Raw genomic sequence first — 24,920 nt, 5'->3', positions numbered from 1 at the left:
TAGGGCAGAGACTGCTCTTGGAAGAGCAGGGATAGCTCAGTGGGAACAATGGGCAGAGTTAGGGCAGTGACCAATGGGACTGCTCTAATGGGGCAGAGAGCGGACTGGAGTGCTGGTGTGGACAGATCTTACACTAAGTATGCGCTCTGCCCCTGAAGCCTTGGGGCGGGTTCAGTGTCTGTACTGCCCTATGCTTCAGGAGCTGGAAAACAGTTTGAAGGGCAGTGTCTCTAACCTCAGGCCAAGAAACCAGGTCGAATGTCTCTTTGTTTCACCTAAATGTGAGGGGCAGGGTCTTTTAGACCGTCAGGGACAGATCAAATATCTCTTTCTTTCCTCACAGTGTAAGGGACAGGGCCTCACCCTCAAGGCATAAGAGACAGGTTGAATGTCTCTGCCATCTCAGTGTGAGAGGCAGTGTCTCACTCTGTCTGTGTGAGGGTCTGGTGGAATGTCTCTTTCTTTCAGCTAAGTGTGAGGGGTAGTGCCTCACCTTGACGGTGTGCGAGGGATAGGTTGAATGTATATTTCTTTCATCTCAGTGTGAGGGGAAGTGCCTCACCCTAAAGGTGTGAGGAACAAGCCAAATGTATCTTTCTTTCATCCCTGTGTAAGGGCAGTGCCTTGCCTTCACTGTGTGAGGGACAGTTTGAATGTTTCTTTCTTTCTGCTTTGGTGAGGAGGGGCGTCTCACTTTGATGGAAAGAGGGTCAGGTTGAATATCTCATTTTTTCATCTCTGTGTGAGGGCAGTGTCGCAAACATAGACTGTGAGAGACAGTAAGAATGTCTCCTTCACAGACCACTGGTGAGAGTTGGAAGGCTGCGGCTTCATCCTCGCTTTACTGTAATTATCCAGGAAAGACTCAGACACTCAGGGGCAGATTTGTTAACATTGTTAGCCAAAGTTGCTGCAGTGCGTTGCTTGAAAGGGAGAGCAGAACAGTGACATTTCTACAAACATTGGGCATTTATTTCCTTTCTCTGCACTGGCACATTCATGCTGCCTTGAGCCAATGCACACACCCTTGGCCATAGTGCAAACTTGTGTCAACGCACACTCCCTTGCACCATTATGCAATAATGCGTGTTGACTGAAGTCAAGTGTCCCTTTGATGGAGTCAGAGGATGGTGTTTGAGTGCAGGGACTTCACCGTTGCCGTTAAAGGAAAGGATGAAGACGTGTCCTTCTCATGGGGTCAGAGGTTGGGACATAGATCTGCTCTCTGGTCTGAAGTACAACCTGTAAAATTACCCAGTCTATGATCTAGCTGGACACAGTGATAGTTGGACATCTAAAGACAAGTTCTACATAGTGTGAGGCAGCAAAGACAGTTCAGATGTTCTATCTACAGAGCAGAGGAAACATAAGACCAGCACAGTGGTGCCGTGGAAGGATCTGTACCCTGCAAACAGGACTCACAGGGGAGAGCACGTCCCCGTCGAAACGCCGAACAGGTGTGGGCTTCCTGCGGTAGGCCGGCTCTGGATGGTACGGTGCCTTGTGTGGATGGGGATGCGGGTGAGGGTGTGGGTGGGGATGTGGCTTCTTCTTCTTCTTCTTCTTCTTCTCCTTCCGCTCCTCGCGCTGCTTTATACGCATCAGCTGCACTCGCCGCTGTTGGCGGCTTATAATCACTGCAAAGGAACAGAGAGTCACTATCAATAAATGCACCAACAGATAACTACAATCAGCAGAGAAGGCAAACCAGCAGGCCATTTAATTCTATACTTCCAGCATCTGGAACACCATCCCAGTCGCCATCAGGATCGCCCCAACGTTGCTCCAGTTTAGTAAAGAGTTGAAGATGCACCTCTTAAAAGAACACTACATTTTGAACACTACTTTGACCATGTACAGTTCTCTGGCGCCTTTTGGCCAGGTTTGCACTATGAAAATACCATATTTTTGCATAGATTACTATGCATTAACTGTCCACAACCCAGCTTCCTCTCCTATCACTCATTAGGTTCATGCTTGTCTTTGACCATGTACCCTGCTCTGCTGCCTTTTTTTGGTTGGTTTCCACTACACATACACTACAAACATATGTACATACATATATAAAGCTTTCACAGCATGCACTCTGGAGGCACCTAGAAACAAAGGGTTCAACGTACAGTCGTAAACACAAACTTCACAGAGATTTCTGGGCTTCTCAGCACTATGAGCACTATGGGGATATCCAGCAAGCTGTTCTCCAAAGCACAAGAAGTAGCCCCTGAAAGCAAAGTAACCAGCACACAGGGCCCAGTAACACAAGTCATACTTTGTATCACAATACATTTGTACATTGTAAAGTTCTGTATCTTTAGGAAAGAGAATGACAATACAGTAAGTTGAAAAGCAGGGGTAGTGTCATGATTGGGTGTGTGCAGACGCAGAAGGGGGCCACAAGGATACTTCAGGAGTTAGTGTAATCACTGCAGGCTGCACAGTTTGGTAGAATTGCTAATGTAAGCGCTGCAGGGAGAGTAATTTTTTCACCGAAAGCACAGCTGCATGCTCCTCTTCTGCAGATGGGCCACGATACCCAACCTGGAGCTGTATGCAAGAGACTTTTCACTGGAAAAACACAAGGCACATGCATTTGCCTCTATGCACTGCCTGTCGTATTTCAGATGAAACAAACGTATTGTGCTCCAGCCCATAATACATGAACCTTAGCTTCACCATGGTGAAAACAGAGGCATGAATGTTAAACACACTGTATGTATTTAGTAATGTTGATGTTGTGTAAACTGCTGGTTGTCACCTTGCAGTCTTTGGGGCACTGTAGTTTGACAAGTGAAAAAGCCAAAGAGTAGAATAATGGTGCAAGCGGTGGGAGGGAGAACCATCATCCAGGATTCTTTGGCCAGTATCCTGTAGAGTGGCTTCAGAAGGATGATTGTTAAACACCTCTAAGACGTCTAGTACTTGTACCTCATGTGCTGTGTGTAACAGAGGGAGTGACATTCTGGTTCCACCAATAACCTTCTTTCAAGAATGGGGAACTTGCAGTTGGATTTGAAATGAATGTAGCTACTGGCAGGATGCTTTTTCTAGGATGGCACGAGGCTGTGTTTATCGAGAAGGTATCCACTTTAAAAGCAGTAGTTGAAGCTACTGAACTCTTACTCAATGCTAAGGAAAATCCCACAGACTTTGGTTGTTATCAGTCTTCTGCAGAGTAAAGATTAGAATTCGAGCCCCTAGAACCTGGAAGACCCTGGGAGAGTTGGCCACAGCAGCCAGCTAGGGTACTCTGTAAGCCCTTAGGATAGGAAGCAAGATGACGGGAGGGTGGGTGTAGGAGGGCAGAGTGCGTAAGGACACACTGTGCTGTAAAACGGGATTTTAAACTCCAGATGAACCCCAATTTAGATAAAACTATTTTAGCTACTGCAGACCATCATCCTAAACTGAGGAAAATCATACAGGGTTAGAGATTATCTTCATAGATAATCTTGATAGATACTTGAGGAGAGCTGCCTGGGAGGGAGAAAGAATTTAGGGCCAGATTTAAGAACTGTGGTGCTGCACCGAGTGCAGCACCACTTTTCTTGTGCCTGTTAGCACACCCCTAACACCACCACATGTACGCTGTATCTAAGATTAGGGAAGTTAGGGAACTAGTGTCAGAATTTTGGATGCTAGTTCAGAGTTTTGCAGGATTAGCGTCAAAAATGTTGACGCTAATCCTGCAAAGCCCATTGAGGCCCACTGTAAATAATGGTGTGCCTCCTTTTCACGCCTGCTCTGAGGAGGTGTTAAAAGTGCTGAAATAAATGGTACAAAGAAATCTCTTAGATTTCTTTGCACCATTTTTTCAGCCCCCTCACAGGGGAATGATCCCTTTGCATACATTATGCCAGACGCAGGCATAACATAGTGTAAAGGGTTAGAAAGTGGAGCAGTGCATGCATTGCGCCACTTTGTAAATTTGGCGCAGCGATTTTGGCCTCGTTGGGCCACATTAGTGTAAAAATAAAATTACGCTAATGTGGCACAAGAGGAGCTAGGGGCTCTTAAATCCGCCCCTTAATGTCTATTCCCTTAAGCACTGTCATTACTCAAGTACTTGGGGGCACTGTACATAGACCAAATGCAGGCTGGACATCATTTATGACTCATCTGAAGCCCTCATATGCTTCATACCAGCAGAAGACTCCAATCCTGGACTCGCTTGAAAACCTACACTTGTTTCCAAGGACCACAGATCCGAGATGGAACTGCTAAGAATTTGTGTGGATCCGGTAACCACTGTGAAATGCTGTCACTGGTACTAGCCCTGCTATTTCTCAGCACTGGATTCTCTCTTCCAGGACGTGAATGGAGTTACAGACACTTTCGACTAGCCTCATGCAGCCCAGTTCTGCGACCATGCTCTGGGCTTGATGCTGCCAGGACTGCTTGTGAGCTGCCATTGCCTGAATCTCCTTGGTCATGCATTGTTTGAATCCTATGTGCCTGAACTCATTACCTGCTTGCTGATCTAGTCGTGGCTTTCTTCTGCCAGAGCCTGGCTCTTGTCCCAGCGCAGCCTGCTGCAGGATTCTCCAGCCAGTATTGCATTTTGCTTTACTCTATTTTCTGCCCTTAGTCTGCAGTCAGTGCAGCCCCTGTGCTTCTCCATCCCTGATGTGCTCCTGGTTTGTTACTTCTGTTCCTGCTCACATTTCTCTTCGCTTCCTGTCTCGCATCCCTCTTTTTGATCCTGTTGTCCCTCTGGTTATTCTTTGTGTTTCTGTCTCCAGTCTCCACGGTTTCGCTGCTCATGACTTGTGCTTCCCCTTTTTCAGTGTCTGATCTCTTTTCAGTCCATGTCTGGTGCCTGTTACTGCTCCTGTTACCCTTGTGTCTGTCTTATTTGTTCTCCTGTTTTTCCTTGATGCCTTGCTCTTCCTCTTATGCTCCTGGTTCTAGACTCTGTTCTTGTGCTCCATTGAGTCTCTAGTGTCTCCCTTCTCTCTTGTTATTCCTCTGCTTGTTTTTTGTTTTTTATTTACAGATGCCCCCCCCGATGCTCACATTGTTCTACTCTAGGGCTCTTACTGCTTGGTAAGTGTGCTGTTCTCCTTTTTTGCAGGGTTTGGCTCTTGGTCTCTAGGAGGCAATCTTTGCTCTTTCCTTTGTCTTGTGTTACATGTAGTCTTAAGCGCCTTAATTATGATAGGGTAATATTAATATTTTCTTATGCAGTGGTTCCCAACCTTTTGACTCTGTAGACCCCCCACTTTATCATTACTGGAACTCGGGGACCCTCACTGAATCATTATTGGAATCGGGGGAACCCCCACTGACTCATTGATGGAAGCCGGGTACCCCCACTGAATCATTATTGGAATCTGGGGAGCCCCCACTGATTCATTGCTGGAAGCCGGGTACCCCCACGAATCATTATTGGAATCCAGGGAACCCCCCCTGATTCATTGCTGGAAGCCAAGTACCCTCACCGAATCATTATTGGAATCTGGGGAACCCCCACTGACTCATTGCTGGAAGCCGGGTACCCCCTACTGAATCATTATTGGAATCCGGAGAACCCCCACTGATTCATTGCTGGAAGCCGGTACCCAGGCCTAAACATTGTTGATGATTTGAAACGCTAAACATTACACAAAAAATACAGAAGCAAGCATTCATCAAACACATACACAAATCATAACACATTTTATTTAATTTGCAAACAAATATAAATAAAAAAACAAAACTTTTAATTTCTAATAATAAGGTTGGAGCTTTTCTAAATGTAATTGAAGCCACACATCTATATTATATTTGATGCACCTGCATTGCTCTCATGCATAAATCTGAGGATACCAATTAAATTTTAGCTTCCAATTGCAAATTCCTTGACATTTACAGTACGTTTACAATTTTTCGACTGTACATTTAGCCACTTTATTTATAAAGACTTCATTAATCTGTTAATATTATTTAATTTTCTAAGCCGTCGAGAACCCCCTGAGAAGGCTTCATGGACCCACAGGAGTCCACAGACCACAGGTTGCAAACCACTTTTCTAATGAATTTCCAGTGTGTTTCTAGATGGACATATAGGGGCTTGTCTCAGGTATGAAAGTACAATCTTTGTTTCTTCCTTCTGGTCCAGATATAGATACACGTCTGCGGCCTTCTTTCTCTGGGGTTTGCATTGCAGGGTGACTGTCTGTAAGAATAATCTGCTCTGATAAGTTCTAAGTCTCCCGTGTGCAACAACCCTAGAAGTACCGAGTGAGTCTGTCCAGTCGTTGCTTTCTTTCCCTCTTTTACACAATAGAGATGCCTTGCCTTCCATGTCCTGTTTCTTCCCTTACCTTGTGCATCTCACTGCTGCTCATCTGTGCCTGTTCACCAGCTCTCTGCTCTGTATCTGACCCTTCATGACCTTACGGGCGCTCCTCCCTTAGCCTCCTAACACACTGGCCACCTTTTGATGGTGCAAGCACTGACATCATTGGCTGTCTCCTCAGAAGGACATGATTGGATGATGTCCGACCACTCCTTAATCTCATTAGGGTTACAATTAGATCCTTGCATCGTCATCCCTCCATGAACAGATGTAGATAAAGTTGTTTCTTGAGATTTTGTTTTGGGAGACTTTATTAATAAGAACTAGTTACTTTTTTCGAGGAGGTCTTAGATCTACCCGGATACTTATAAAGCCTGTTTAAGAGGCTCCTATATGTCTGCAGGTATAACTGAAAAGCTCTTTAAAAACTTACATTCTGGCTCTTAAGAATGAGCCTAAGATCTTCAAGGCTAATCTGTAGCAGCCGACGGACAGGAGACTAGTCTCTAGCAGCCAACGGACAGGAGGCTAGTCTCTAGCAGCCGGCAGGCAAGAAGCTGGCCTCTATCAGCCGACAGGCAGGAGGCTAGTCTCTATCAGCCAATGAACAGCAGCTACCACACAGGAGGGTAGTTTCTAGTAGCTGATGGGCAGGAGGCTAGTCTCTAGCAGCCGACGGGCTTGAGGATTGTCTGCAGCAGCCGACAGGCAGGAAGATAGTCTCTATCAGCCGATGAAAAGTAGCTGCCACACAGGAAGGTAGTCTCTAGCAGCTGATGGATAGGAGGCTAGTCTCTAGCAGCCGACGGACAGGAGGCTAGTCTCTAGCAGCCGACGGACAGGAGGCTAGTCTCTAGCAGCCGGCAGGCAAGAAGCTAGTCTCTATCACCTGACAGGCCAGAGGCTAGTCTCTATCAGCTGATGAACAGCAGCTACCACACAGGAGGGTAGTCTCTAGCAGCTGACGGGCAGGAGGATTGTCTCTAGCAGCCAACAGGCAGGAAGCTTGTCTCTATCAGCCGATGAACAGCAGCTGCCACACAGGAGGGTAGTCTCTAGCAGCTGATGGACAGGAGGCTAGTCTCTAGCAGCCGACAGGCAGGAGGATTGTCTCTAGCAGCTGACAGGCAGGAAGCTAGTCTCTAGTACCCGACAGACAGGAGGCTAGTCTCTAGCAGCTGCTGGACAGGAGGCTAGTCTCTATCAGTCGCCACACAGGAGGGTAGTCTCTAGCAGCCGATGGACAGGAGGCTAGTCTCTAGCAGCTGACAGGCAGGAGGCTAGTCTCTACCAGCCGACAGGCAGGAGGATAGTCTCTATCAGCCGACCGACAGGAGGTTAGTCTCAAGGAGCTGATGGACAAGAGGATAGTCTCTAGCGACTGATGGACAGGAGGCTAGTTTCTAGCAGCTGACAGGCAGGAGGCTAGTCTCAATCAGCTCACAGACAGGAGGCAAGTCCCTAGCAGCCGATGGACAATAGGCTACTGTCTAGCAGCCGATGGACAGGAGGATAGTCTCTAGCAGCTAGCACACAGAAGGCTAGTCTCCAGCAGCTGATGGACAGGAGGTTAGTCCCTATCAGCCAATGGACAGGCCGCTAGTCTTTAGCAGCCGACAGGCAGGAGGCTAGCCTCTATCAGCCGATGGAAAGTAGGCTAGTTTCTATCGGCTTGACAGACATGAGGCTAATCTCGAGCGGCCGACAGACAAAGGCTAGTCTCTAGCAGCTGACGGACAGGAGACTAGTCTCTAGCAACTGATTGATAGGAGGCTAGTCTCTAGCAGCTGACAGACAGGAGGCTAGTCTCTAGCAGCTGATGGACGGGAGCATAGTATGTAGCGGCTGGCACACAGGAGGCTAGTCTTTATCAGCCAAGCAGCCGACAGGCAGGAGGCTAGTCTCTATCAGCCGACCGACAGGAGGCTAGTCTCTAGGAGCTGATGAACAGGAGGATAGTCTCTAGCGACTGATGGACAGGAGGCTAGTTTCTAGCAGCTGACAGGCAGGAGGCTAGTCTCAGTCAGCCCACAGATAGGAGGCAAGTCCCTAGCAGCTGATGGACAATAGGCTACTGTCTAGCAGCCGATGGACAGGAGGATAGCCTCTAGCAGCTAGCACACAGGAGGCTAGTCTCTAGCAGCTGATGGACAGGAGGCTAGTCTCTAGCAGCCGACAAACAGGCTGCTAGTCTCTAGCAGCCGACAGGCAGGAGGCTAGTCTCTAGCAGCCGATGGACAGGAGACTAGCAACCGATGGACAGGAGTATAGTCTCTAGCAGCTGATGGACAGGAGGATAGTCTGTAGCAGCCGATGGACAGGAGGCTAGTCTCTAGCAGCTGACAGGCAGGACGCTAGTCTCTAGCAGCTGATGGACAGGAGACTAGTTTCTAGCAGCCGATTGACAGGAGACTAGTCTCTAGCAGCCGATGGACAGGAGGCTAGTCTCTAGCAGCAGATGGACAGGAGATTAGTCTCTAGCAGCCCATGGACAGGAGGCTAGTCTCTAGCAGCTGATGGACAGGAGGATAGTCTGTAGCAGCTGGCGGACAGGAGGCTAGTCTCTATCAGCCGATGGACAGGCTGCTAGTCTCTAGCAGCCGACAGGCAGGAGGATAGTCTCTAGTAGCCGATGGACAGGAGGCTAGTTTTTATCAGCCGGCAGACCCAATGCTAGTCTCTATCAGCTGACAGACAGGAGGCTAGTCTCTAGCAGCCAATGGACAGGAGGCTTGTCTCTAACAGCCGATGGACAGGAGGCTAGTCTCTAGCAGCTGACAGGCAGGAGGCTAGTCTCTAGCAGACCAGAGACAGGAGACTAGTCTACAGCAGCCAGCAGACAGGAGGCTAGTCTCTAGCAGAGGATAGACAGGAGGATAGTCTTTAGAAGCCGAAAGACAGGAGGATAGTCTCTATCAGTCGATGGACAGGCCGCTAGTCTCTAGCAGCCGACAGGTAGGAGGCTAGTCTTTAGCAGCCGATGGACAGGAGGCTAGTTTCTGTCAGCTGACAGACATGATGCTAGTCTCTATCAGCAAACAGACAGGAGGCTAGTCTCTTGCAGCCGATGGACAGGAGGCTAGAATGTTGCAGTCAATAGACAGAAGGCTAGTCTCTAGCAGCCGATGGACAGGAGGCTAGTCTGTTGCAGTCAATAGACAGGAGGATAGTCTCTAGCAGCCAGCAGACAGGAGGCTAGTCTCTAGCAGGGGATAGACAGGAAGCTAGTCTCTAGAAGCCGATAGACAGGACAATAGTCTCTAGCAGCCAATACACAAGCTCTAGCCTCTAGCAGCCGTTAGAGAGAAGGAAGCTAAGCAGATTGCTAAGAACCAAGCTCACCTAGTGAAACTATTTGATCATTCTCTTGGTAATTTTTTTTAGATAAACAACTTTTTATTGTTTTAACAGAGCAAATGCAGGACATTTCACACAAAATATACAACGAGTTCCACTTCCATAGTTTCTTGACCATCGACAGGGAGACATCTTGATAACTAGACAGCTTTGCAGACCTTTACCCAGGGGCGAGAAACATCTCCACAGCCTACCCCAATGTTCCCAACCACCACCCCCATACCCTTCCATGTTTCCGAGGACAGCCCCTCACTTCATACACCAGCTTTTCTTGCCCCTCACACCAGTCCACACCCTTTCTCCATTGTTGGAACGACGGGCCCACAGAGGAATTCCAGGCTGCTGCAATATCTCTCCTTGCTACCAGCAGGACTGTACCGGCGAGCACACGCCTCACTCGCGCACCTCCCATTTCTTCCATGACACCCAGCAAGATAAACTTTGCGGACATCTGCACCTACATCTCAAGCACTCGGCTTAATTCCCCAACTACCCTGCCCCAATACACCTGAAGCACTGGACAGGTCCAGACCATATGTAAGAAGTCCGCCGGCTCATCAGCACATCTTGGACATTGAGCCGTGGAGCGCAAACCCGCCCGGCGCAGCCTGAGTGGTGTCAAATAGGCTCTGTGTAGGTAGTAGAATTGCACTGTACGAAGTCTTGCTGATATCGCCAGCTCCCTAGGTGCCATCAGGGCCTCCATCCATTCCACTTCATCCAGAACCCCCACCTCCGATTCCCATCTGCTTCTCAGTGAGCTCAGGTTGCCTGGAGTATTGTTAACTAACATTTTGAAAACCTGGGAAACACCTTTCCCTCCCAAGTTCCCCATAAGCAGCTTGGCTTCAAGCGGGCTGAATTTTGGCAGAGAGCCTGTAATCGGCAAATGCTCTTGCAAGGCATGTCGCAGCTGTAGGTATTTAAAGAACTGCGCTTGGGTCAACTGGAAGTCCGTCTGCAGCTCCTGAAATGATTTCAGTGCATTACCCTTCCAAACGTCCCCCACCAGCGATATACCCAGCAGATCCCACCCCACGAACACCTCCAGAGCTGCTGACTCTCGCAGCCACGTCCCCTTCCATAATGGGGTTTGATGGGTGATTACCGAATTCCATCGGGTGTGCCGCAGCGCGCCACGCCACGCCAGGAAGACCACCCGGGTTACCGCTGCCATGTACCGGGGGAGGGGTGCACCATATAGCGCATCCAGAATGGTCGGGAATCCCAATATCTCCAATTCCACCCGATATGCCGGGTCTGCCCATCCCCCGTTAAACCAGTCATAGATCACCAGCAGCTGGGTCGCCAGATAATATAGATAAGGACCTGAGGCACCCAAGCCACCATCATATACTCCTCTCCGACAGTGTTGTGCCGCTACTCGATGTCTGGCGCCCTTCCATATAAACAATGTGGTGGCGCTCTCTAATGCTCTAAACCAAGAGCGCGGGATCGTAAAGGGGAAGTTCTGAAATACATGGAGGAGCCTAGGCAAGACCAACATCTTGTACAGGGCCACACAGCCCATCACATTTAACGGCAATGCCTGCCACCTCTGAAGGTCCGTCTTTACATGAACCAAGTGCGGGTCTAAAGTTTTGGCCCAAGTCAACTCTGGCAGGAGGGTCACCCAAACACCCAGATATTTAAAGCTGAGCCTGCGCAAGGGTATCATATCTTGCCAATCAAAGCAGTTGCGCGTGAGAGCCAGAAGGACCAACACCGACTCGGTGGGGTTCATTGTGAGGCCCGACATTTGCCCATAGCGGCGTAACAGGTGGAGACTTCTTTGGCCCGATATGCTAGGCTCCGCCATGTAGAGCAGCACATCGTCAGCATACAAGCTATCCTGTCTTTCCGGGAGGGCCCCCAGCGCCATCCGGGATAAATCGGATCCACCCAGATCATCTGAGCCAGCGGCTCAATCGCCAAGGTGAAGAAAAGGGGGGACAGAGGGCAAGCCTGCCGCGTGCCCCGTCGAACCTCAACCCTGAGGATAAAACCCCATTTACCCGCACTCGTGCGGAGGGGTTAACATACAGCGCTCGCACCAGATGGCAGAACCTCGGTCCGAAACCGGCCCTTCGAAGCACTGAAAACAGAAACCCCCAATCCACTGAATCAAATGCTTTTTCAAAATCTATAAACAGAAGAGCGAGGTCTTGGGGCAGTAGATGGCGCTCGGCCAAAGCCACGTGCAGTTGGCGGATACAGTGACGGGTGCTACGAGCTGCCATAAATCCACATTGGTCGGAGTGTACTAGCTGCGGCAAGACGTTCTTAAGACGAGCCGCAATATTCGTAGCATAAATCTTAACCTCACTATTAATCAGCGATATCGGCCTATAATCTGCACATTGGAATGAAAGGGGATGGGTTTTGGGGAGCACCACAATAGTGGCCACATCCAGTTCCTCCGGGAAGGATCCCCGCTGCTCCACCTCTGTAAAAAGTGCTAGAAGGTGCAGCACCAAGTCTTCTCTAAACGCTTTATAGTACTCTGCGGGGAAACCATCGGGACCCAGTGTTTTCTCCATCCCCAGTGCAGAAATAGCCACTCCAATTTCCTCAGCACCAATTGGCTCATCCAGTATCTGTGCCTCTACTCTCGGCAGCCGCGGAAGGGGAACATCATCTAGCAGTCAGTCAACTTCGTCCGTCCCCATCAGCGCCGACGCCCGATACAATGCCTGATAGTACAGAGCTAAGGCTTCTGCTATGTCCACATGATTCGCTACCCAGCACCCCCGTCCATCATCTATTTTGGGAATGATCCTAGAGGACCGATGGTGAGAAACCAGCCAGTACAGCAGTTTCCCAGTTTTATCCCTCCAACCATAAATCCTTGCAGTAGTAGCCCCAAATAGGTGCTTTGCGGCCTCCAAAGACTGAGCTCGGATTTCCTTGCGCACTAACAGGAGCTGACGAGCCACTCCTTCAGTGGGGCTCGTATCATACTCTTGTTCAAGTCTCAGCAGCTGCAGTTCCAGCCGCTCAATACTACGCGCCCTCGAATGTCCCCTCTCTCGCACCAGACTCCTGGCTGCAACCTGCATCACCGCCTTACCCGCCGCCCACAGAGTTCCAGCCAAGGCCACAGATCTCTCGTTCATTGTGAAGTAGTTGCGCTGTGCCTTCCTCAGCTGCTCAGTATATTCCCTGCCCTGTAGATACCACGCATTCAGCCGCCACATTGGGCGGGTCACCGACCGGTCCTGGCCCACGATAAACCGAAGGGGGGCATGGTCAGAGATCCCACGAGCTAGGATTTCAATATGAGAAAGGGAGGTGCAGTCCGTACTCGCCAAGAGCACCAAGTCAATTCTAGAGTGAGAACAGTGGGCGACTGAGGTGCGAGTATATTGCTGCCGTCTTGGATGCCACACCCGCCACGCGTCACAAAGTCCCGCTGCTGAAAGCCACCCCATGAGCCCCGCCGCCGCTGTGTGCCTGCAGGCGGAGAGCGGACCCGCCACATCCATGGCCGGGTCGGGCCGCATTAAAATCTCCTCCCAGCATTGTGAGTCCCGGGGTAATTCCAGAAGCAGCTCAGTCAGGTCCCTAAGAGTCACCCGCACCACTGCCGGGGGGACGTAGGCACTGACCACATTAATTGTAACACCCTCCACCTTTCCTGTGATGGCCACATAACGCTCCTGCCGATCTTTCAAAACCTGTACGCTTGCCATGGGAAATGAGCGATTCAATAGAATTGCCATGCCTTGAGATCCACGTGTAAACCCCGCATGATATACTCTATCAAATCCCTTGCGGGCCAAAAAGGGTAACCCGCGAGGTGCATCTCCTGCAGCAGGAGCACATCTGGGTGGTAGCGGTGCACAAAGATAATTACCGCTGTGCGCTTAATTTATCTAAAAGACCGTTAACGTTCCACGATATAACCTGTGTGGGTCCCATTAAAATTATTGTTGCCAGATGCTATAGGGCCGGAACGTGCTATTTTGCGGTCTAAAGCTCCCTCCCTGTACCTCTCTCTGCCTGCAGCCTGAACACCCCTGCTCCGTCAAGCGATTCATTGTCACTCTTATCCTGCACATTTGCTAACACATACGAACAAACTGATGTAACAGAATACATCAACACACACCCTGGAACAAAACCCCAGCCTCCCATCCCCCCAACTCCCCATCCACCCCATACTTCCCCCCAGAAGCATCTATCGCCTGTGTGAAACACGTCCCTCTCAAACATAGTGAGGTATGCCATAAACTATTTGAGCAGTGGTGGACCCCTCCATTTCTTCGGATCAAAGAAATATACAATTAAGTAACACTTGATCATAAGCAAGATTATCTCTCAGCAAACAATTAGCACCCTCTCAGGTTCAATTATCTGCTGAAATAGTTACAGCACTGGACTGCGGGACAAGTCCAACCCACTTAGAGACTCCGCCAGGGCCCGCGCCGCTCCGGACGGCTCCGTGCCTCTCCTGAAGCCAACAACAACCAATGTGTTTCCGCTGGTGTGAGTGGGGCCCCCCGGGGGACCCCGAGCGGGAGTTCCGACACTCCCTAAACCGCCTTGAGTGCGTGCGGCGGCCAGACAACTGGTTCTGCTGTTGGCTCAACTGTACTGCGTGCCTCTCTGGTCCTGTACCCTCGCCTCCATGACCAAGGGGGACTTCCTTTGTCAGCCAAGTTCACGCCGCAACCGGCTGTTGAAAGAAGTATGTTTTGTTGCCATATACCACACGGAGTTTCGCTGGGAACAGGAGACGATATGAGATGTCCATTGCCCTCAGTTTCTGCTTTACCTCAGCAAAGGAGCGGCGTACTTGTTGCACATCCCTGGTGTCCCATTACACATGAGTTCCCCTTAGGTGCGCGCCTCCTGAAGCACTGCATCACGGTCCTTATAGTTGAAGAGACGAAGTATCACCGGCCTCGGAGGGGACCCCAGCGGAAGCTTCAACTGTTTATCAGAATAAGTCACTGATTTAGAGTTTGGTGAAAAGGTATTCCATCGCAAAAGCGAAGGCGTACCCTCTCCATGTCACCAAAATGAACTTCTGTCCATCTCTTTTAGAGTCGGGCAAAGCTGAAGTATATCAGCTGTGGAGACAACGTCTCCACAGATGACATACACATCTGACTGCTTGACAGAGCAAGGGCCAATGTAAGTTTGCCCATTTGGTCACCCGCCTGATTTAGAGTGGTTGGTGAAATTGCCAGTTTTCATTGCCCATCACCACCAGGTAAAACGTGGCAGTAATGGGTAGGTAAAACTTGCAAAATGACCCCGGCACCATGGGAGACAACTGCCAAGGTGCGATGGTCATTAGTTTTTTTTTTTTTCCAAAAACAAAATGCTGCTATGGGATTTCGGTTTTGAAAATTAAAAGCAGTGGTAAAAGTTTGACAGACGCTACTATCATGTTGATGGGGCAGCCGTCAAACGCTTAGCGCACTGATAGGGACCCCTGTGATGGTATTTCTAGTCAATGTACGAGATGTCCACTGGCCGGTGAACATCTCTAGATCTGAGGGACTGGTACTCCATCCGGAAGAGTGAGTGTTTATTCTTGTCTGTCGCTCTAAGGATAGAAGGAGTGGTGAGGATGGTCAGAAAGCCACAGACATGGCCACCGACTCATGAGGGACTAGGCAGCTAATAAACCAAAGTAAACTGAATATATGAGGCATGTAGTTTAGGTTTGGAAAACGTTCTGCCTGACTCTGAAATGTTTTCTTTCTGAAGCTGCTGCACTGACCTAATGAACCGTGACTGGTCAGATACATCCTGAAGGTGTTTGAGCAATGCTGGCTTTTTTCAGTGCCTGCGGAGTTGGGGTTCACTGCATGAACCAGTTTATGGTATTGCCTTCTGACATCTGGGGCATTACAGCTCTTACATGTTCACTCATTTAAGAATCACGAGGTTTGAAACTGTTATGGTTAAGGGAATCTGTGCACATTCATCACACTACCTCACTGGACTTCAGACACAACCTGGCCGGTGGCAGCAGATTTTACGCCTGCATACCAACAGATACACACAGGCAGGTCTGCATGATCTCACTCTGTTTCACTTTATTGTTGCTGTATTCCTTCCCAGCGCCTGCTGCACAATCTGACAGGCTGTGATCTTCATCTCACACTTCAAGAAACTTCTCACCCCCTTTTTAACAATCTTCTATCATTTTCTTGGATATTACCTCTGTTATTATTATTAATAAATTCAGGCCCAGTTATTAAAAAAGCATTGCATACAAAAAGGAAGTTTAAAAAGATGCAAAAATTCAAGTAAAAACTGCTCATGGGACCCCATGAGTTATCAAAAGAATTTGTTAAAAGTGAGACCTTACACGCTGAAAAGGTTTTTAGGTTAAAAAGTACCAGCAAAGGTATTAGGGTAATAAGACACTGTGGGGTGATACCGCCGCCCGCCTCGCGGGAACCACCATATGGCCGCTCCGCGGTCGAAAGACTGCGGAGGCCATTCAGGCTTTCCCGCTGGGCTGGCGGGCGACCACCAGGAGGCCGCCCGCCCGCCCAGCGGGAAACCCCAACCCACGAGGAAGCCGGCTCATAATGGAGCCGGCGGAGTGGGTATGTGCAACGGGTGCAGTTTGCACCCGTCGCGTATTTCAGTGTCTGCATTGCAGACACTGAAATACACAGTGGGGCCCTCTTATGGGGGCCCCTGCAGTGCCCATGCCATTGGCATGAGCACTGCAGGGGCCCCCAGGGGCCCCGCGGCACCCCCTACCGCCATCCTGTTCCTGGCGGGAGACCCGCCAGGAACAGGATGGCGGTAGGGGGTGTCAGAATCCCCATGGCGGCGGAGCGCGCTCCGCCGCCATGGAGGATTCCCCCGAGCAGCGGAAAGTCGCCGGGAGACCGCCGACTTTCCGCTTCTGACCGCGGCTGAACCGCTGCGGTCAGAATGCTCGTGGGAGCACCGCCAGCCTGTTGGCGGTGCTCCCGTGGTCGGTGGCGAATGACCCCCTGTGTGAAGCCTATGAGGCCACCTGTACAGAGGTGGTTACCTCTAATAGAATACTTTTTCTGAGTCCTTATTATTTTGACAAATATTCTTATTGTCTCTTAGAGGTGAGAAAATGGTGACACTCCATGATCTGAGGGTTTCTTTTCGATTGACTCTTGTTCTTACAGAATATTTATTTCAGAAAATATTGCTGCTTCACTATGCTGGTATCACACCCAGGAAGGTTGGCGCAGACGATGGAGGACAGACAGAGAATGACACACAAAGGTTCCTCTTGTGTGTGCAGGAAATAAGTGAACCAAGTACCTCTTGGGGAGGTCGTTTGTTGAGATGCTCACTTCTGGGATGTTATTTAGACGATTCTCCAGCAGAGGGCGGTCCTCTTGTGCTTTGCCACTGTCCAGTGTGCCGGCTGGTATGTAGGGTGGCAACCAAGGACCTCCTCATCGGTTTGTCTTGGACAAGGTTCCGTATGGTGCCCTAGCTGTAGTTCAGGATAGTCCACTCTGCTTCTACAGTTTGCCTCCAGGTGTTCCTTGGCCTGCCTCTCTTCCGATTGCCTTCTGGGGTCCAGTTGAGAGCTGCTCTTGTGAGCAAACATTTTGTTATGGTGGAAAGGCCACGCCTGGCACTGAAAAAACAGACAAGACCACATGTAGGAAGTGTTTCAAACTCTTCTGCTGGGCATTAGTAGTTTTAGTATGAATAATTAGACCAATTTTGGCACTGGCGTATTGCTGCCACCTAACGTACCCTAAAACAAGGTTGATGTGGTGTATGGCTCCTGCATAGTGCCTGGAGACACCAGAATAACTTTGGGCCGCTGTTGAGAGCTCGTTTTGGATATATATATATCATTTTGCACATTTTTACCAGCCATCTTTTGAGGAGCAGCTATATTCTTCCAGTCATTGCTGATGCTGGCAGCCATCTTGGTGAGGAACAGCTGTATTCTGCCTGCCATCCTAGTCATTGCTGATGCTGCCTGCCCTCTTGGTGAGGAATACGTGTATTTTTCCTAGTCATTGCTGATGCTGGCTGTTATCTTGGTGAGGCACAGATGTATTATGCTCATCATTGCTGATGCTGGCAGCCATCTTGGTGAGGGACAGCTGTATTTCTCCTAGTCATTGCTGATGCTGGCTGCCATTTTGGTGAGGGACAGCTGTATTCTGCCAGTCATTGCCGGGATATCCGTCACGTTTGTTACAGAGTAACTCATCTGCTAAACTCTAAATCTGGCCCTAGGAGAGGGAATGGCTGCTGGAGACTTCTGTTCATCTCCTGTAGCATTTAGTGCTATATTCTTAGCCCAAAATGCATACTCTGGTATATTTTAGATGCTAGGGTGCATTTTGCACTAAGACAATAGTTCTAAATGCCGGATTACATTTCTCACACAATTACATATAATTCTGAGTAATCTTGCGGCAATTATGAGTAATGATGTTAAAGAGAATTACACCAGTTACGCCCACCCCTAGTTACAATGTGTTTCTCTGAATGCGAAGGGCCTCCATTTTCAGATAAAAATTCTGCTATATGTCAAGTTCCTTCTTGGAGAAAAAACAGACTTTGGGCCTGATTCAGATGTTGGCGGACAAGTTACCCCATCACAACATTGATGGATATCCCGTTTGCTGAAACCTAATCCCATTATATCCTATGGAATTTAGATTTCGGCAGATGGGATATCTGTCACCATTGTGATGGAGGAACTTGGGCAGACTCAGGCCCATTGTGTGTCTTGAGGACACACCCTTAACTCCAAGAGATCAAACCGGGATACAAAATAATCTCTATCCTGAGACAACTGACTACTCAGCACTTTGATATTACAGGAGATAAAGATGCAGAGTTTAGAATAATAGAAGGCATATTGGAAGACTCCAGGGTACTGGTCTACATCACTGTAGACTGTGGTCCGGGACCCCTGGGGGTCCGCAAAGCCTCCTCAGCGGTTCCGAGATTGCTTAGAAAATTGAACAATATTAACAGATTAGGTCCCCAGCTTTCAGTAATGATTCACTGGGGGGTCCCGGATTGCAATAAGGATTCACTGGGGATCCCCAGACTCCAGTAATGATAATGTCGGGGTCCACAGAAGTCAAAAGGTTGGGAAACACTGGTCTACAGACTTACCAGCATACAAAACACCTTTCTATCGGACTCTTACTATGCCTTTCTGATTCTGAGGAGGGCATCTCTAGTCTTACAGAAGATATCAACTTGGCATGAGATGCAACATGGAACAGATCGAGAACGGGAAAGAGGCACATTAACACCTCCTCTAAAAGACTCACAAAATCCCTAGCTTCCTTAAGTCTGAGACATGTATGCCAGGACCTATATGATTAGGATAGGATTGCACATTTTGTTGCATTCTTGCAGGTCTTTCTGAAGGAGTGATCACCTCTTCATAGGCAATGCCTTGCCCGCTCCCACCACCCCCTCTCATCCCCACCAGTTCAGCAAAGGCAGATTGGTTTGATCTCCAACCATGTACTCCTATTGGTGCAGATAGACTTGGGTCAAAACCTGAACAAACTAAAGAAATGGTGTCTACAACACTAATTTCTCAGAGACTGTTTAGCAGGAAGTGCTGTACCATATTAAAGAGGACCTTCAACCTAACAAGGGAAGTGAATTGTTCCAGGAAGTTTGGGATGCATTCAAAGCAGTGATGAGAGGAAAGTTCACTTCAATGATGGCAGGACTCCATAAGACATGCTCTATGGAGGCACACACTTTGGAGTCAGAACTCAAGAGTTCTGAGTAGGGATTCCAACTATCTCTTTCCCTTAGCGCTTATGGAAAATGGCAGGTTTTAAGGCAGAACTCTCCGTCCTTCATTTTAGGAGCGAGCGATAAAGTGGAAACAGGCCTAGCGTGGCAGCTCAGCGAAAAAGGAGACAGAGCATATAAGAAAAATACCACATCAGGGACAAAAGTTTACCAAGAGAAGGAACATTTAGAAGAATTAAGAATGTTTTATGCTAACCCATACTTGGCAGAAGTGTACCTGACATTCCAACGCTCTCCAGTTCCAAGGCAGATTTCCTGGAGACCTCATGATACCTCGGCCTCAATACAACATACACCATGGGGCCCAACGGTTTTATGGGAAACTTTTATAAAACTTTTGCACCTCAGATGATCAATATATTTTATTTAGCCATATAGTAGAAATGGAAATGCTATCGCCGTGTCAGAACGAAGGCGAAGTGGCAGTAAAGCTCAACCCTGGAAAAAATCCCATGTTCTGCTTTTTATGTAGGCCAATAACACTCCTTAAGACTGATGCAACAACAGAGTGAATGATCCAGGCCTCTAGGCTCAAACACTTAGGCGGTCATTCCGACCGCCGCCCGCCATGCGGTTACCGCCGAATGACCGCACCGTGGTCAAAAAACCGTGGCGGTCATTCCAAATTTCCCGCTGGGCCGGTGGGCGACCGCCAAAAGGCCATCCGCCGCAGCCAGAATAGCCCAGGAAGCACCGCCAGCCTGTTGGCGGTGCTTCAGCCGCCCTCCGCCATGGCGGTCATGGACCGCCAGGGTCAGAATGACCCCCTTAGTGCTGGGACTGCTGCATCTAGACCAATCTGGTTTTGTTAAAAATAGGGCAATGATAACATCAAGAAGAGTGGTTCATCAGGTCGGAAAGTTCAGGAGAAAAAGATATAGATAGTTCTTATGCCTTTAAATGCAGAGAAGGCCTTCGAGCGGATGGACTGGTTGATCCTGGAATTAGTGATGAAGGGACGTGGCTCAGGCCTAGGTTCCTTAATATGCTCATTGTAGAAAAGTACCATCTTGCCTGGCATGTTACCCCCATTTTTACTGTAAGTATGTTTGTTTTTGCCTGTGTCACTGGGATCCTGCTAGCCAGGACCCCAGTGCTCATAAAGTATGCCCTGTTTGTGTTCCCTGTGTGGTGCCAAACTGTATCACTGAGGCTCTGCTAATCAGAACCCCAGTGTTTATGCTCTCTCTGCTTTTAAATTTGTCACTGCAGGCTAGTGACTAATTTTACCAATTGTGATTGGCACACTGGAACACCCTTATAATTCCCTAGTATATGGTACCTAGGTACCCAGGGTTCCAGGAGATCCCTGTGGGCTGCAGCATTTCATTTGCCACCAATAGGGAGCTCAGACAATTCTTACACAGGACTGTCACTGCAGCCTGAGTGAAATAACGTCCACGTTATTTCACAGCCATTTTACACTACACTAAAGTAACTTATAAGTCACCTATATGTCTAACCTTCACTTAGTGAAGGTTAGGTGCAAAGTTACTTAGTGTGAGGGCACCCTGGCACTAGCCAAGGTGCCCCCACATTGTTCAGGGCGATTTCCCCAGACTTTGTGAGTGCAGGGACACCATCACACTCGTACACTACATATAGGTCAATACCTATATGTAGCGTTACCATGGTAACTCCGAACATGGCCATGTAACGTGTCTAGGATCATGGAATTGTCACCCCAATACCATTCTGGTATTGGGGAGACAATTCCATGCAACCCCGGGGCTCCAGCATAGAGCCCGGGTACTGCCAAACTAACTTTCCGGGGTTTTCTCTGCAGCTACCGCTGCTGCCAACCCTCAGACAGGTTTCTGCCCCCCTGGAGCCTGGGCAGCCCAGTCCCAGGAAGGCAGAACAAAGGATTTCCTCTGAGAGAGGGTGTTACACCCTCCCTCTTTGGAAAAAGGTGTGAAGGGCCTGAGAGGAGTAGCCTCTCCAGGCTTCTGGAAATGCTTTGAAGGGCACAGATGGTGCCCTTCTGGCATAAGCCAGTCTACACCAGTTCAGAGATCCCCCCAGCCCTGCTCTGGCGCGAAACTGGACAAAGGAAAGGGGAGTGACCACTCCCCTGACCAGCACCTCCCAGGGGAGGTGCCCAGAGCTCCTCCAGTGTGTCCCAGACCTCTGCGATCTTGGATGCAGAGGTGTGAGGGCACAATGGACACCTCTGAGTGGCCAGTGCTAACAGGTGACGTGAGAGACCCCTCCTGATAGGTGCTTACCTTTCTCTGTAGCCAATCCTGCTCTGAGGGCTATTTAGGGTCTCTCCTGTGGGTATCTCATCAGATAACGAATGCAAGAGCTCACAAGAGTTCCTCTGCACTTCCCTCTTCGACTTCTGCCAAGGATCGACCGCTGACTGCTCCAGGATGCCTGTAAAACCGCAACAAAGTAGCAAGGAGACTACCAGCAACATTGTAGCGCCTCATCCTGCCGGCTTTCTCGACTGTTTCCTGGTGGTGCATGCTCTGAGGGCTGTCTGCCTTCACCCTGTACTGGAAGCCAAGAAGAAATCTCCCGTGGGTCAACGGAAACTTCCCCCTGCCAACGCAGGCACCAAACTTCTGCATCACCGGTTGTCTGGGTCCCCTCTCATCTTGAAGAGCGTGGTCCCTGGAACACAGGAGCTGGATCCAAGTGTCCCCGACAGTCCAGTGGCCCTTCTGTCCAAATTTGGTGGAGGTAAGTCTTTGCCTCCCCACGCCAGACAGTAATCCTGTGTGCTGCGTGAACTGCAGCTGCTAGGGCTTCTGTGCACTTTTGCAAGACTTCCTCCATGCACAGCCAAGCCCATATCCCCAGCACTCCGTCCTGCATTACCTAACTCGCTCCGTTGGACTACACTTTGTGGGACTCCCTTTTGTTGTGCTGAGTCGACTGTCATGCTCAGATCTTCTGAATGCCTGTTCAGGTGCTTCTGTGGGTGCTGCCTGCTTCTGCGTGGGCTCTCCATGTTGCTGAGCACCCCGTCTATCTCCTCCTCCAATGGGTGACCTCCTGGTCCTTCCTGGGCCCTGGCAGCACCCAAAACCTTTAACCGCAACTCTTGCAGCTAGCAAGGCTTGTTTGCAGTCTTTCTGCATGGAAACAACTCTGCATCCTCCAGCACACCGTGGGACATCTTCTGACCAAAGAAGAAGTTCCTGGCACCTTCTGTTTTTGCAGAATCTTTGGCTTCTTCCATCCGGAGGCAGCCCTTTTGCACCTTCATCCGGGGTTTAGTGGGCTCCTGCCCCCCCTGGACAGTTGCGTGACTCTTGGACTTGGTCCCCTTCCTTTACAGGTCCTCAGGTTCAGGAATCCGTCTTCAGTGCTTTGCAGTCAGTTGTTGTCTTTGCAGAATCCCCTATCTCGACTTTACTGTCTTTCTGGGGTAGTAGGGTAACTTTACTCCTACTTTTCAGGGTCTTGGGGTGGGGTACCTTGGACACCCTTAGTGTTTTCTCACACTCCCAGCGACTCTCTACGCACTACACTAGGCCTGGGGTCCATTTGTGGTTCGCATTCCACTTCTGGAGTATATGGTTTGTGTTGCCCCTAGGCCTATTGTCTCCTATTGCATTCTATTGTGTTCTACAGTGTTTGCACTACTTTTCTAACTGTTTACTTACCTGATTTTGGTTTGTGTGTATATTTTGTGTAGGTTACTTACCTCCTAAGGGAGTATATCCTCTGAGATACTTTTGGCATATTGTCACTAAAATAAAGTACCTTTATTTTTTGTAACTGAGTATTGTGTTTCTTATGATAGAGTGCTATATGATATAAGTGGTATAGTAGGAGCTTTGCATGTCTCCTAGTTCAGCCTAAGCTGCTTTGCCATAGCTACCTTCTATCAGCCTAAGCTGCTAGAACACTACTAATGTACTAATAAGGGATAACTGGACCTGGCGCAGGGTGGAAGTACCACAAGGTACCCACTATAAGCCAGGCCAGCTTCCTACACTCATGGCTTAGAGTCAAAATCCCACAGCTGGGATGCATCACTCTTGCTCCTCTCTTCTCCTTGCCTTTCCCCTGTTTATTGTGTGCCTTCTCCTTCCTTTTCCCTCACTCTCACTGCTTTCTCCTTGCTTTTCCTCCGTTTGTTTGTGCCTTCTTCTCGCTTTTTCCTCATTTTCCCTGGTTTCTCCTTGCTTTTCTCCCTGTTTTTCATATGCATTTTCCTTCCTTTTCCCCTTGTTTTCACTAGTTTCTCCTTGCTTTTTCCCCCGTTTTTCTGTGTGCGTTCTCCTTGCTTTGCCCTTGTTTTCACTTCTTTCTCTTTGCTTTTCCCCCCATTTTTGTGCAGCCTCCCCATGCAACTCTGGACCATCACTTTACTTCCATTATTCTGAAGGGCCCTCCAGTCCTAGCTGTTAAAACAAGCCTCTGGGACCTGCAAACACCTGGATACCCTGTCGAGTGATTAGCTGCACTTTACTAATCCTGAGTGATTGATTGAGTTTTGAGCCACGAGCATGCCACAGATGTCAGTCCTGTATGTCCACTGCCTACCATTTGATCCTGACACGGTTAATTGATCCTATTGGAGACACTTGTCTCCTCGCCCTGGGGAACACAGTTAGATCTCTTCTAACACTTAGTAAATAACCACAAAGTTTCTGGAATCCTTGCATGTTGTAAAATAAAGATGGGTAAATCTGAAATGGTACTCCTCGCACTCTCTGAAGAGACTTGGATCAGCCTAAAGGGGCAACGCCAAATCCAATTGGCTTCAAACTATAACATATTCCTAGGGGTTAACATAATTTTAGGCCTGATTTAGATTGTGGCGGACGGTTACTGTGTCACAACGGAGTTACCTGTCTGGGGAAATGTAAACCAGGCTCTTTGTAGCAAGTCTGTAGAGAACCAGCTATCCTCCTCATCTTACGGACACCTGCACCGATCTGAGGGCCTGGGCCTGTCTCTGTGTTTCTCAGATCCATAGGGTTGGTGCAGTAAAAATGCATGTGCGTCCCATGGTTTCATATCTCTTCCAGGCCTTGCTGGTGAGGATAGAGCCCTCCTGCCTCACATCCCTCTAACAATCGCTGTTGCATATGGAGGGGTCAGTGCCAACACATTTCAGTGATACTCCTGCAACATAACAATATGCGGGAGGGAGCGGCGGTTAAGAATTTTAAATTAATTTTGCAAATCTGAAAGAGTGAAAATCTGACCACATATGGAAAGAGCTGTGATTGGTGGAACCCCGTGGGACATCATCTGATTACCAAAGGCACTAAGGACCTGATTATGGCGGATGGGGTTACTCCACCACACACGCGACGGATATCCTGTGCGGCATATTACGTTCTCTATACACTATAACGGGATCGTAATATAGCAGACGTTTGTGACGGAGTGACCCATCCGCGAAACTCTAAATCAGGTGCTAAGACCTCCCACAGCTTTTCTTGGCACTCCAGCTCATAGTACCCAAGCAGATGCTTGCTCCTTCCCCATGCCCCCTTACGCCCCGGCGCACTCTACCTCGCGCTCACCCCTCACTCCATCA

At 49.1% G+C, this 24,920-nt stretch overlaps 1 protein-coding gene across 2 annotated transcripts in view; it reads right to left on the bottom strand.

The window, feature by feature from the left end:
- TMEM198 (transmembrane protein 198) overlaps positions 1-24,920 on the bottom strand; it is a 189,770-nt gene that overhangs the window by 13,452 nt on the left and 151,398 nt on the right. The window contains exon 4 of one of the 2 annotated variants that reach the window (XM_069227202.1): positions 1,423-1,637. In XM_069227202.1, coding sequence (XP_069083303.1) covers positions 1,423-1,637 — 215 coding nt within the window. Of the gene's footprint in view, positions 1-1,404; positions 1,638-24,920 lie in introns of both variants that reach the window. The other variant, XM_069227201.1, reaches the window with a different exon arrangement.

The sequence above is a fragment of the Pleurodeles waltl genome, chromosome 3_2, assembly GCF_031143425.1.
Source record: "Pleurodeles waltl isolate 20211129_DDA chromosome 3_2, aPleWal1.hap1.20221129, whole genome shotgun sequence".
NCBI classification, from domain to species: domain Eukaryota; kingdom Metazoa; phylum Chordata; class Amphibia; order Caudata; family Salamandridae; genus Pleurodeles; species Pleurodeles waltl.
This window is presented reverse-complemented; position numbering and strand designations above follow the sequence as displayed.